The 13,005-nt window shown below is 51.0% G+C and overlaps 1 protein-coding gene across 1 annotated transcript in view; it reads right to left on the minus strand.

Moving 5' to 3' along the window:
- Positions 1–13,005, minus strand: part of ZC3H4 (zinc finger CCCH-type containing 4) — a 38,460-nt gene that overhangs the window by 12,509 nt on the left and 12,946 nt on the right. The window contains 9 exon segments of the mRNA XM_025046698.1: positions 3,338–3,447; positions 4,015–4,126; positions 5,557–5,664; positions 6,244–6,383; positions 6,492–6,588; positions 7,224–7,375; positions 8,615–8,837; positions 10,615–10,725; positions 11,028–11,247. Coding sequence (XP_024902466.1) covers positions 3,338–3,447; positions 4,015–4,126; positions 5,557–5,664; positions 6,244–6,383; positions 6,492–6,588; positions 7,224–7,375; positions 8,615–8,837; positions 10,615–10,725; positions 11,028–11,247 — 1,273 coding nt within the window.

A 13,005-nucleotide genomic window follows, 5' to 3' on the forward strand; every position in this document is an offset into this window, starting at 1 on the left:
GCTGAACCGAAACCACATTTTAACATATGCCCACTGCAGTGTGAGAAACTCTGCCCAAGACCAGCCTGCTGGGGGGAGCCCATAACCTCGGGTGTCTTTCGGCACTCTCAGTGGGGGGCTACAGCCAGCTGCAGCCCCAGGCCATGGACCTGGTCTGCTTCACTGCCCCTCACGTTCGCAAGCTGGCCCCTTTCAGTTCCTCAACCCGGGTGCAGCTGCTGCTCATGCTGTGTGCCCTGCCCCGCGCATGCCCTCCGCACTGTTTACCTTCTGCCTGCCACTCACCCAGGGGCCAGCAGTGTGTCAAGTCCTTAGTGAGCCTTCCTGGACGTCAGCCTGTTCAGGAGCCTCTGGGCTCCCTGAACATTCTCCCTGTTGCCCCAGCAGGGGCTGAGCCGCATTAGAGCCCAGACACATGAGACATGTTAAAACGCATGAGAAAAAACAGCGTTCCCACCAGAAAAGCTGAATCCCAATCGCCCACGTGGTCCTTCCTCACAGATGCCGCGAGGGGCACGTCTACTCCCAGACCTCCGGGGCACCCCTCCGCCAGCAAGGACAGCGCTCCTGGGACCCTCCCATCGGATGAGACAAGCAGGGCCTTGCTGGGCCCCATAACCTCCCCTCCCAGGACTGACTCAGAGCGATCCCAGGGCTATGCCCAAGTCAAAAGCATCCTCAACAACAACAACAAAAATACTGCCACACCTGCAGACACACAAAGGTGTATGGGCCGAGGCCCATCAAGCCAAAGAAGCTCCTATCAGTTGGTCAAAAATTCTAAGTTTATGCCCCAAACTGGAAACAATCCAGATGTTCAACTGAAGGCTGAACAAACAAACTTAGATCACCCACACGGTAGAGTATCCCTCAGCAACAGTTACGAGCTACTGGACTCTCGACAACATGGACAAATCTCAAACGCATTATGCCGAGAAAAAGAAATCAGATTCAAAAAGCTACGTAAACACAGACATGTATTTGAAAGCTGTACATACTGTATAAATCTCGATATGACATTCTCGAAAAAACAAACTACAGAAACGAAAAGCAGATCAATGGCTGCCAGGGTTTGGAGGCTGGGGAGGTACTGACTATAATGGGGCACAGAGAAGTTTCTGGGGTGATGGAATGAATTTCTTTTTAGATTGTGTGGTGGCTCTATGACTCTGTCCAAAATCACAGAACTGTACACTAAACGGGGAACTCTACTGGATACAAACTACACAATGACAAATACAACCAAAAAGCTGTAACCGAAGGACTTACGGGTAGAGAATCATAATGTGGACAACTTACTACCAAATGATTCAAGAAAACATATATACAAGTACGTGACTATAAACTAAACTGGGAGCACGTGAAAAAGCAAGCGGGCAAAATGCTGCTAGCAGGTGAATGTGGTGAGGAGATCCTGGCCATCTGCTTCCACATAAAGCCATTGCCAACCCCAAAGGCAGGCATGTTTCCAACCTAGAGTCGACAGCTGGAAATGAGTGTCTGGACAGACAGACAGGAGTGTCACTGAGAAGTGGGAAAACAAAGTGGAAGGACAAAGAACAGACAGTTCAGGAGAGGGTAGCTAAAGCCCAGTCCTCAGAGGCGCCAGAGCTTGGACCCCAGGCCTTAGGTGACCAGCTGCAACTGCGCCTGAGCGAAGCAGAAACGGCTGATCTAACACCTGCACCAGGCTTAGCGCAGGCCCGTCCCGAGGGCTTACTGTACATCTTACTTTCTGATCACTCAAATTGAATTCTGGAAGTTTTTCTAGGCTCAACATTCATTTTTAACCTACTGAAGCGTGATTTTAGGTATGGGATGAATGATACCAATGCTTTCAAAATGTCTGTGGGCAGAAGCTGCAATGTGCCACCTCGACTGCTCTGGGTCTCTAATAGGGTGTCTACAGATATGCTGTCCAATGTGGTGATCACTGGCCACGCGTGGCTACTGAGTACTTGAAATGTGGCTGTAAGGAGAATATAAGTACCAAATTCTTAAGGCATAGCATACTCCCCCGCCCCCCCTAAAATCTTATTTTTATCATTACTCGCTAAAATTATACTTTGAACATGGATACAACAGGCTAAATGAAATATGTCGTTAAAATTAATTTTATATTTTTTACTTTTTGTTAGTATGGCTACTAGAATACTTATAAATATGTGATAGCTCTCGATTTATAAGACTGGCCACTTTAAAACCACTCTTGATATTTCTCTGCCCACATCATATAAATTGCCCAATTATCAGTAAACCTTTTATTAGAATTGTGCTGCAAAACTAGTAGATGGATAATAAAAATAAAAATAAAAAAATTAACCACGTGGCCCCATGTATTTCTATGGACAACACCAGTCTAGAATGCAAACTCTGAGCCTCCAGCAGGGGGCAGTCCTCAGTCAGATATCGTTCAGGTCTTCAAATGAGGAAGCCGCCATGACTTCTCCCACTAGTTACCCTGTGAAAGAACTTACAGACTAGATCTCTACTGCTGACAAAACCCTAGGCTTGGGGCATCAGGCTCCCCAAAGGGCCCAGCAAGTGAGAATTTTTTCCAACTTCCTCCACTCGTTTGCCAGTGAGTAGACGTCCTCTCGCTTTGCCCAAGCAGGACTTCCCCTTAACCCCTCCGCCAGCCATTTACACAGGGCAGTCACCAAGGCGTGGATTCGGGAAGCTGACTGATGACTTCGATCCTTTCCATTTTTAAAAAACAGCCAACTCCTCAAAGCTTTTGTGAGCTGGAAGGCAGGAAAACCTTCATCTGAAGACATGTTCTCACACCCACTCCCTCAGATGTGACAGGAAGCTGAGAACAGGGCCTCGGGGCCCACGAGGTCCTACTGACTCCTCAGGGAGAACAGCAGATACTGGATGTTTCAAGTGTCCGCTGGTGAGTCAGGAAGGCCTGGCCTCCCAGGGGAGAAGTTTCCCACCAGTCTCCCACTTCCTTGTACTTCTCCTACTGCGTAACAGACCCTGAAGACTTGGCAGGAAACACCTGACCCTTCCATCAACATATGACGCATCCAAGTCTCCTCTCCGCTCTGCGTACTGTGAGCTTTCTCCTAAAGGACAGCTAAGAAATTACAGGAGCTGCTTGGAGACACACCAGGCGACACTCCTTTCATGCAGCCGCCCAATGTGAACTGCCCCGGCCAGAGAGAAGACACACGGGCGACGAGCTCAACGCTCCCTGCAGAAAAGGACAGTGTCCATTTCCTCTAGATCAATGCCACTGGGAATTCTGGTTCTGCACTGTGGCCAGCCTGGTGGGCCACAGTACCAAGTCAATGGTCCTGTCAGCCATGGCATCGTCACCCCTGGGCATTACCTTGTCCAAGAGCTCTCTCGTCTCCTCGGTCAGAGGGTCGTGGGAGAACATGCAGTCGTCACCATTGATGCAGTTCCCAGTTGTGTGGTACAGCTTACACGGGAAATCACGTTCACGGCAAATTAAGGCCAACGCTTCACCTCGTGGAACCCACCCGCGGGCAGAATCCAACCCCGTTTTGGAGATGAGGAAAGTGAAGCCAAAGAGGCGAGGCGGAGTGACTTGCTCAGGCTGCACAGTGTGCTGAAAGCTGACCCAAGATGAGACCTGGTTCCCAAGACCCCTGCTCCAGAGGCCTTTTCCTGCCACACCAGGCCGGTGTTGGGGCTGTGTCCCCGGATCCCCACTCAATAGGAATAAAGCTGTTCAATGATTTGCTCAAGATTACAAGCCAGTGGGAAGTGTCTCAAAGACAACGGGCAGCGGTACAGGCCAGTCTCAAGAGTTTACGTGCAGGACACAGAGTGACGGGCCTCAGTTCACTCCTCTGCAGAGTGCAAGTGGCAGGCCTGCCACAGGACAGAGGTGAGGGCTCGGCGAGGTGGGGGACGCACAGAAAGCTCCCGAAGCAGCGCTGGCCCGGAGAAAGGGCGAGCACAGCACAGGTCAGCTGACATGACCAACGGGGGAAAGGAGCTCTGGCCCGCCACGCGTCAGACGTGGGTGCCAAAGGATATCGTGCATGTAGGGGCAGTTCTCGGCTCTGGCGCAGAAGCCGGTGATGTAAAACTTGCACAGTTCTCGCTTCTTTGGTAGCTCGATGTCATGGCTAAAGTTACAGTGGTCTCCCTGGAAGAGAAGAGCAGGAAGGTCAGGCGCTACGGCTGCCCCTGCTGACTCCCACCCCCCAGCAAAGGGAAGTGCTACTCCGTCCCGCGGAAACATAAAGGGGCTGACGACAGACGACTCCCCACAACCCCAGCGGGCCTGGAGAAAGGGTGGTTCCCGCCAACTTGACCTCTCTGACAGTGTGACCCCTCAGGCCCTGCCTCCCTCATCTGTGCCACTGCATTTCGCTGCCTCTAACTCTTCCTTCTCCTCTTTCCTTTCCTCCTTTCATCTCTCGCATCTAGTTTGCAGTCTGCCGCACAACAGCCAGAATCCAGTCCCATGCGCCTTCCTTCTAACAGAACCACACTTTGGGGAAGAACACGCCAGCAAAAAATACTCCATTTCCCAGCCTCCCTTAAGGTCCGGGCCATAACGTAAGCAAAAGTCCCCAGGGATGACAACACTGCCTCAATTAAAAAAAATATCCACCTCTTTTTTTCTTCTTAGATGTGATGCCAGGAGGCACAGCAGCCTTTGTGCAACCATGAGGACAAAAGCCCCATGCTTAAAGATGGCAGAATAAAAGCAGGAAGGAGTTTGGGTGCCACTGACCACTACATCCACCCTGCACTATCTACCCACCCCCAGACTCCGTTCTGAGGAATAAGCGTCCATGTATTTAAGCCAGTGGAGATGCAGCTGAACAATACAATGCAAACAACACCCAGGTGACCTGAAGACAGAAACTGTTCATACTTGTTTCCCTTCACTCTTAGGAATAGATACTCATTTTCCTTGGTTTGGATGTATTACAAGTTTCTAAAAATAATATGAACCGTGACTATAATAAGGAATGTTTTATACACACTTGCACATTTGTTTGAAATACATATTTTTTCTAAAGCACATAAATAAGTGTGGTATTCTCTGCCAATTATCAGTCCACTGACGTTATATCTGAATAAAAAACTGGCTAGTTGAACTAACATTGGGTTATACTTGCTTCCTTCAGAATTCTCTGGTCATTGGTCCATTTTCTGGCATTAAATTCTGCTGTGAAGTTCAAGGCTAGCTGATTCTCCCTCTTCTATGGACATCTTAATATGTCCCTCTCCAACATTAACTTACCCTGAATGTTACCTCTTTGCATTACCGTCAATCTTAATACCACGTTTGAGGTCAGATGGATTAGTTGAAAATTTCGGCCAAAAAAAATCACCCCCAAAACCAAAACCACCCCCAATGTGCCATCTCGCTCTTGCCCCTCAGTTGCTCTGAGAAGAGAACTCAGTCTTCGGGCCCCACAGGCACCTCTTGGTAGTCGCTCCCGCCCCACCTGAGCACTGCGCCCAGTGAGTGCGGCCTCTAGAACATTCCCGGGGCCCAGGTATCTTTTGGAAGGTTGCGGCCCTCCTCCAGATCCTTGGGTCCTTTGACTGGCCCCTTACCCATGTGCACCGACCCTCCACGAAGTATTTGCAAATGACTTTGCCTTTCTTGTCGGACTGCTGGTGGGGCTTGTCATGGTCACTCCTCCTGTAGCTTCCACCACCATCCTGTTAAGAACAGAGCTGAATGTTTAAAGGGGACTGAATGGGAGGCTGGGAGGGCCCGGGGTGGGCATGTAAGAAGAGGAGCTGGCCGGCGGGCACGACAGAAGTGTCTTCATGTAACAAGAGCAGTGGCCACCAGGTTCCATCTGACACTGAGGCCATGTGGGGTCTAAGCCCCGAGGTATGGAGACCTGGCCTCAGACAAGCAAGGCTCTGGCACTTGGGGAGCTGCTGGTCTTGAAGACCCAAGCACCATACCCATGTGCAGAACACATCCAGAGGCAGGGGCACGCGCCTCCCCATAAAACTCTCCAGGGCTAATTGGATGGGTGACCTAGAACCCTCCGAACACTGGAGACTCATTATGGGTGACTGCAGGTGCTACACAGGTGTGGTTCTGAGAACAGAAGGTCTCGCCGGCAGCACGACCCCAATACGGATGGCCAGTGCTACTCGGCCCTACAGGGAGCAACTGCTGGGAGCAGAGACTGAGTGAGCCTCAGAAGATGACTCATCAAAGAAAAGAAAATCCAAGGAGGGGCCTTGACCAAACCATCAGCTCAGAACAAAGCGGCAACTCACGCCCATGTCGTCGTCATAGAAGTCTTCATCGTCATTCATCCCGCCCTTGTTCATCCCTCCTCGGCTCCCGCCTCGACCACGGCCCCGGCCCATCCCTTTGCCTCGACCTCGAGAACCCCGGCCACGGCCTCGACTTAACCCTGCAGAAGAGAGAAACGCCGTTAACCGCTGCCTTTCGCCAGGACCCGACTCCAGCAGCAGCAGGAAGCCGCCCTGCCAACTGGTCACTTCCTCGGCCCCCTGCCCACCTCGCCCTCGGCCATCCTTGGACCGGCGGTATTGGTTCAGCTCCTTGGAATAGTCGTCATAATCCTCGTCCCCCATTGGCTCCTCACCTTCTCCATACTGGAATTCCGAGAAAGAGATAAGTGTCATGCAGGAAACAGTGAACACCGTCCCCAACCATACATTCTGCTCCCTTTGCCTATTTCAGACTCGGAAGGGCAGGTGAGTGACCCGGGCCCTCCCACTCGTGGTGGGTGGTCCTAATCCTTCCTGCTCAGTCTTCACTCTTAAAGCTCCCACCCTTAGGCAAATTTGTTAGGGCGCCTCTATACACAACGGACAGCTGTGCGGCTATGACAAGGAACGCACAGCAAGGTCTCGGCAGGGCCAGAACAGGGAGTGTGGCAGCTCGCTTCTGCGAGAGCATGCACGTCTGTTCGCACAAGGAGCCGAACCACAAGCACTGGACTCATGGCCTGAGCATCTAGTGGGCACTCAGGAACCTTGCCTCCAGGGATGGGAACCAATTTGTCAAGATGGCAGTGAGAGGAAGACACGATTTCACAGCTCCCCCTTTGGTACCTTTTCAACTTGAATCATATAAAGCTTTTCTCAATTCCAAAGTGAAAGGGACACTTTCAAACACGTAAACCTGCCATCCGATGCTTCCTTTCCACCTTGGTCTAAGAGGCCACCCAACAGCACTTGCGGCCCCCAGCCATCTCCTCATCCCCGGGGGCTGGAGAAATCCTTACATCCATCTCATCCTCGTAGAAGTCGTCTTCATCCTCCGGGTGGTCTCCCATGGAGCCTCTGCCCCTGCCTCGGCCGCCTCTGCCCATGCCTCGGCCCCGAGACCCGCCTCGGCTTCCTCGGCCCCGGTAGCCCCTGCCACGGCCTCGGCTGCCTGCACGATGATTCAGAGAATAAGCGCCTGAGTGGGAGCAGACCCCACCAGGAAGAGAGATGTCAACACACTGTCTGCCCTGAAGTCAACCATTGCATCCTCCACCCCACCCCAGAAGCCTTTACGGCTCCTCTAACTCCCCTGGCACCGATGTGGGGGCCTCCACACTGTAAAAACACAAATGACAAAGCATGCACTTCACCGAAAGCCACACTGTCCAATAGTGGCCACTAGCCACATGTGGCTACTGAGCACCCAATTGTGGCTGACCAAACTAAGAGATGCTGTGAGTGGAAAGCACATCTGTATTTCAAAGAATCACTTTAAAAAAGAAAAAAAAGAGAGATGGAGTGTAACACAAAATGTCACACCTGTTTTGATTACGTGTTGAAATAAGATTCTGAACGTTAGATTAATGAAATATACTGTTAAATTAATTTCTCCCGTTTCTTTTTACTTTTTTAATGTGACTACTGGAAAATTTTAAATTACGTGGTGGCTTGCATTACAATACTGGACAGGGTTAGTGTACAATCTTCCCAGAGAGCAAGGCCTGACCAAGAGAGGTGGTCCGAGGAAGGCTGCTGAGAGAAAGAAGGAATGAACAGCCACTCGAACACCAAGCTAGGCCTTAGGCGCCGCTAAGAACCGCTGAGCTGGAAGGTTCTGGAAGCCCTCTTGGGTTGGGAAATCTCACTGGCAGGAGATGGTTCTAAAAGGCCAGGCTGGGTCTCTGGTGCTCTGCCCTCCCCCACTATCCTCCTAACTGCCACAGGTTCAAGGTTCAGAGGTGTGGCAGTCCCATGAGCTGCAGTTACACCTTGTCAGGTGACGTGAGCTTGGAGGATGGGGGAGGAGGATATTGAGGGTTCGAAGGGCCAGCTGTCAGCTACCCTGGCCCAGATGGGAGAGAGGCTGTCCCTTTTCTCTCTCCTCAGAGCTGACCAGGAAGTGAATTTAAATAACCGTCAGCCACGCTGGTCTTCTCCCTGCTCCATACCAGCCTGGCTCCATCTTCTTCTCACGTGGCTAATTCTGGTCACCTAGACCTGGCTGGCGCGTACAGCTCCTTGTCCCCGCTTCTGTACGTATCTCAGCCCTAAATGACTGCCTGTTGTTCCTCTTAGACTTGAGGCTCCATGAGCACCAGGATCCACCAGGCCTGTCTTGCTCTGCACCACAGTCCCGGCCCCTGGCGCCAGGTCTGCCAGGAGGCCCCAGAAAAGCTGCGGGTCTCACCTCGACCCCGGCTGCTGCCCTCCTTGGCGCGCCGGTACTGGTTCAGCTCTTTGGTGAAGTCGTCGTAGTCCTCCTTGCCCATGTCCTCCTCCTCGTCGCCCTCGTACTCCCCGTACTGCTCATTCTCGTAGTCTTCGTACATGCCGTAGCCTTTGCTGTCCATCTTGGAGTAGGGCTTCTTGGGCATGGACGTGGTGTGCGATGGGGGGTACTGCTGGTGAGACTGACAGGCAGAGGGGGGTGAGCCGGCCCCAGTGCCTCGGGTCCAGACCAAGATCCCCACTGCTCGCTGAACTGACATTCTGTCTGAGGGTCTCTGTTTTCCCTGGGGTGAGACACCAGCCCCAAGCCACTCTGGGGACTGGCTTCCACCACAGTGAGATCTGGGTAGTAGGCCCAGATGTTTCTATTCTTCAGAAAGGGCCACAGCTTGAAAGGAAATTGAGAAATAGAGATTCCATGATCCCTGAAGAACTGGGGAGGGAAGAAAAGGGTGTATCCCCTGGGGCTATAGTGCAGTTTCATTGGGGAGGGGGCCTGGTAGGCAAAAAGGGTACTCCTTGGTCAAAATTTTCCTGGAGCCTTGGAATTCAATTAATGACCTTCTTGGCGACCAAACTAGAAAGCCATTTTAAATGCTGCTTTCCAAGTGTGCTACTGCCAAGAGATACTGGATGAAGTTAAATATACACATAGACACACAAACAGAAGCCCCTAACCAGACGGCCTTCAGGCATCTTGATAAACTGTGGTACAACCAGACAACAAAGTACTTATTACTCAGCAGTTCAAAAAAATGAGCTATGATGTCATGAAAAGACATGGAGTAACCACAAATGCATATTGCTAAGTGAAAAAGCCCATGTGAAAAGACCACATACCGTATAAGCCCAACTCTGTGACATCCCAGAAAAGGCAAAACTATAGTGACTGTGAAAACACTGGTGATTGCTAGGGACTTAAGGGGAAGGAGGGAATGAGTAGGTAAAGCAGAGATTCTTAATGAATTAAAACTATTTTATAGATAGTGTACAGTGAATACATAACTTTATGCATTTATCAAAACTCAAAGAACTGTAAAAACTTTACATAAAGTATAGACTCAATGATGTGTCAATATTGGCTCATCAATTACAACAAGATGTTAGCAATAGGAGAAATTGGGTCAGGTGGGTAGGAAACTGTACTAACTGCTCAATTTTCTATAAACCTAAAACTTCTAAAAAATTAAATGTTTTCAAAAAATCCACAAGTATTATTCAAAAAACAGAAAATACAAAACATAGGTAGATACACACAACTACTTCAGCAGATCTTAAAAATGCCTCAACGCCCAGTTCTCAGTTGAAGCTCCTGGCATTCCCTCCCTCCTTCCCCGCCTCCCTCAGGTTTGAAATCTAAATCTATCTCAGCAGATCAACGTCGACTGTAACATCTTACCATAAAGCATCCATAATGATAGATGATGCTAAGTCACAGGCACGTGTGAGACATCTTTAAGAGCTACTAGCTTTAAAAGCATTTTTAATCAAAACCTGAAAATCTCTGTTGATGTATTTTCTTACCAGTTTTGCTGGGGGGAAAGAACAGTAGACAAACTGAACAAATAATTTAAATTTACGTTTAAGATCAGAGATTATAACGGGGTAAACATTTAACTTCTGACTCCACTCAAATTATCCATTTGTGATAATTTACTCCCGGAACCATTTCACTCTCTTGCAGATTTTCCACAAAAGGTCATTTCTGAACAATGGAAAACAGTTATGTGGGCACAAATCAGCATCTTTCTTGGGGACAGGGGACATTGCTGAATCCTGCCAAGTCCACAGGAAAACTGCGTAACCTGGTTGAAGTTTTCTGAGGCCCACTTTCCTTGCCTGTAAAATGGGTGTGAAAATACCTAACCTTGCAGGATTAAAATCCATGTAAAGCGCCACAAGCGGACACCCGGCACATGGGGAGCGCTCGGTGAACACGGGCCGGCCGGCGGTACTCACCGGCGCGTACGGGGGGCTGTACTCTCGGTACTTGCGGTGCCCCTTCTCGCTGGGGCTGAAATCCGAGTCATCGGAGAAGTCAGAGAAGTCATCGCTGGAGGATGCATGGCGCTGCAAAGAAAGAGGAAGTGGCCGTGGAGATCTTGCCGCGGGCGGCCCGGGATGAGCGCTGCTGGAATGTGCCGGGAGGGCTCTGAGCTCTACCAAAACACCTCACCTAGGGGCATTCAGTGGTAATGGAGCATGAGATACCAACTCTTTAAAAAAATAAAAAAAGGTCTTTATCCAATTTGGGGAAGGAAAAAAACCACACTGTTAAGAGTGCCCTCCGGCCTGACAAGACCAGCTCTGCCTGGGGCTCTCAGCCAGGCCTGCACCAGGTGGCGGTGGCCCCAGTGACCGCCCGGGTGTACCTTGTGCTTGGATTTCCTCCTCTTCTTCGACCTCCTCTTCTCCTTCTCCCGCTCTTTCTTCCGCTTCCGCTTCAGTCTCCTGTGAGACTTCTCCTCATCTGAATCGCTGTGGTGCTTGTCCCCCTTTTCTTTCCGGCTCCTCTCAGGCCCTCCAGAGGTGTCTTGGGTCTCCTCGGCCCCATCGTCTTCCAGTTCACCTTCTTCCAACTCACCATCTTCCCTACAAACCAACCCCAAAGCCAACATGAACACGGGCTTGACAGGAGACCTCCAAGGGCTCTGGGAGAGCCAAGGCTGACAGGAGCGGAGGACCTGCCGCTGTGAACAAGACCTGTAATCCCCGCGAGAGGCCTGGGAAGGACACGGAAGCCACTGCGTCCCATCTCACTGCTCGTCCTCTCCCCCAAAGGGCTGTCTCTGCTCCGGCTAACCTGGCTGGGGGCTGGGATAGGGACCGACACCACTGGAGGAGTATTTCTCAAAGTGTCCCCTAGGACTAGAGTTCTAAGAAGAAAGGTGACGACGGTCTGTGGTCAAATGAGTCGAGGGAATCCCCACCTTGGGGATTCACAACGCTTAACGCCTTGACAGAAGTTCCCAGAAGTCCTACAGTCAAGAAACTCGGCTTCAGAGCACTTCTGAAATTCACCTGACCCTAGACGCTGCTTCTCTCAGGGAACACGAACTAGCCTCCCTCCCAGAGCAGTGGCACACAGTGACCTGGGGTCACCCGCTAGGCCCCAACTCTACAGATGTGTCCTGTCACTAGCAGTGGTGGCTGCGGACAGTGGAGAGAGGGCCATAGTTCTGAACCAGGGGTGCCCCGCAGATTCCTGGGCCCTATCTGCAGGCAGGCCTGAGGACACTGAGTGTATTTTACAAAAGTCCATAAGAACCACTAGTGAACAGGCTCCAGTACCCAGGTTCTGAGATCAGACCCACTCCCCATCAGTTCCACGACCTAGGGCTGGAGGCAGGGGGTGGAGCAGCAGAGAAAAGGGAAAGGTCCCAGGCCCCAGACCCCTCTCGAGGGCCTCACACACACGACAGCTGTCAAAGTGCTGCTGACCCCCTTTTCCACCTGACTCGCCTCACCTCTGGGTATCCCTTCTGGCTCTGCGGCCCAGACTTCCCATCTTTGTCAATTACCCCACGTCACCCTAACCCCCAGCACTTTAAAAAAAAAAGCACTCTCCCAACATGACAGACGATGCCAACAGGACATTCTAAATATCTAAACGTCTACAGGGTGGGGCGGCAGTGTGGGATAAACAGGATTAAGAAAAGAACAGCTGGGAAAAGGAATCCAGTTTTTGAGCCAGACCCACAGACACAGTTCTCACAAGTACAGAAGCTGGTTTTAAAAAATTAATTAAAAAATTTAAAAAGCTCCCAAAGTTCCTCATGCGCGAGAATGGAAATGTGAAGGTGTAAAAAATACCTTCTCTGTCAATTAGCTAGAACCCAAACAGAGAATGAAGATAAAGTAAACAGTAACGTGATGAACCCCTCCCGCCCCCCCACAAAAGGCTAATGACAAAAGGAACTAATCTAGGCAGAAAGGCCTCAGCTGCTCCAGTCGGTATGGGAACAAGCTGGCAGGCAAGCTGGCCTGGGGCCCCGGAGGGCTTTAACGGGCTTTGTGGCAAAACAGCAAACTGACCACCTCCCCCAGGCTACTTCACGGCCCTCTCACGTGTGTCACTCCCTTTGTCCGCCCTGGTGCTGCTCCCCAAACGTCAAGAACTTCCAGAGAAGCCTTTCTATTAACTCTCATTCCCAGTTCAGAGGGGTCGGTCGGCTTAAGACCCAAGTAAGTGGTCCAGCCCCACGGACACCCCAACAGAGGTCAAGGGCAGCTCTCAAACACAGAATGCAGGACACAAAACAACACAGAGAGGCAACTGACGTGTGCCTCGTGCCGCCTCCTTGTAAAAGGCCAGGCTGCCCCGGGCGGCCCCACAGGGAAGACTCCAAA

This window comes from Pteropus alecto, unplaced genomic scaffold (assembly GCF_000325575.1).
Source record: "Pteropus alecto unplaced genomic scaffold, ASM32557v1 scaffold194, whole genome shotgun sequence".
Classification (NCBI taxonomy): domain Eukaryota; kingdom Metazoa; phylum Chordata; class Mammalia; order Chiroptera; family Pteropodidae; genus Pteropus; species Pteropus alecto.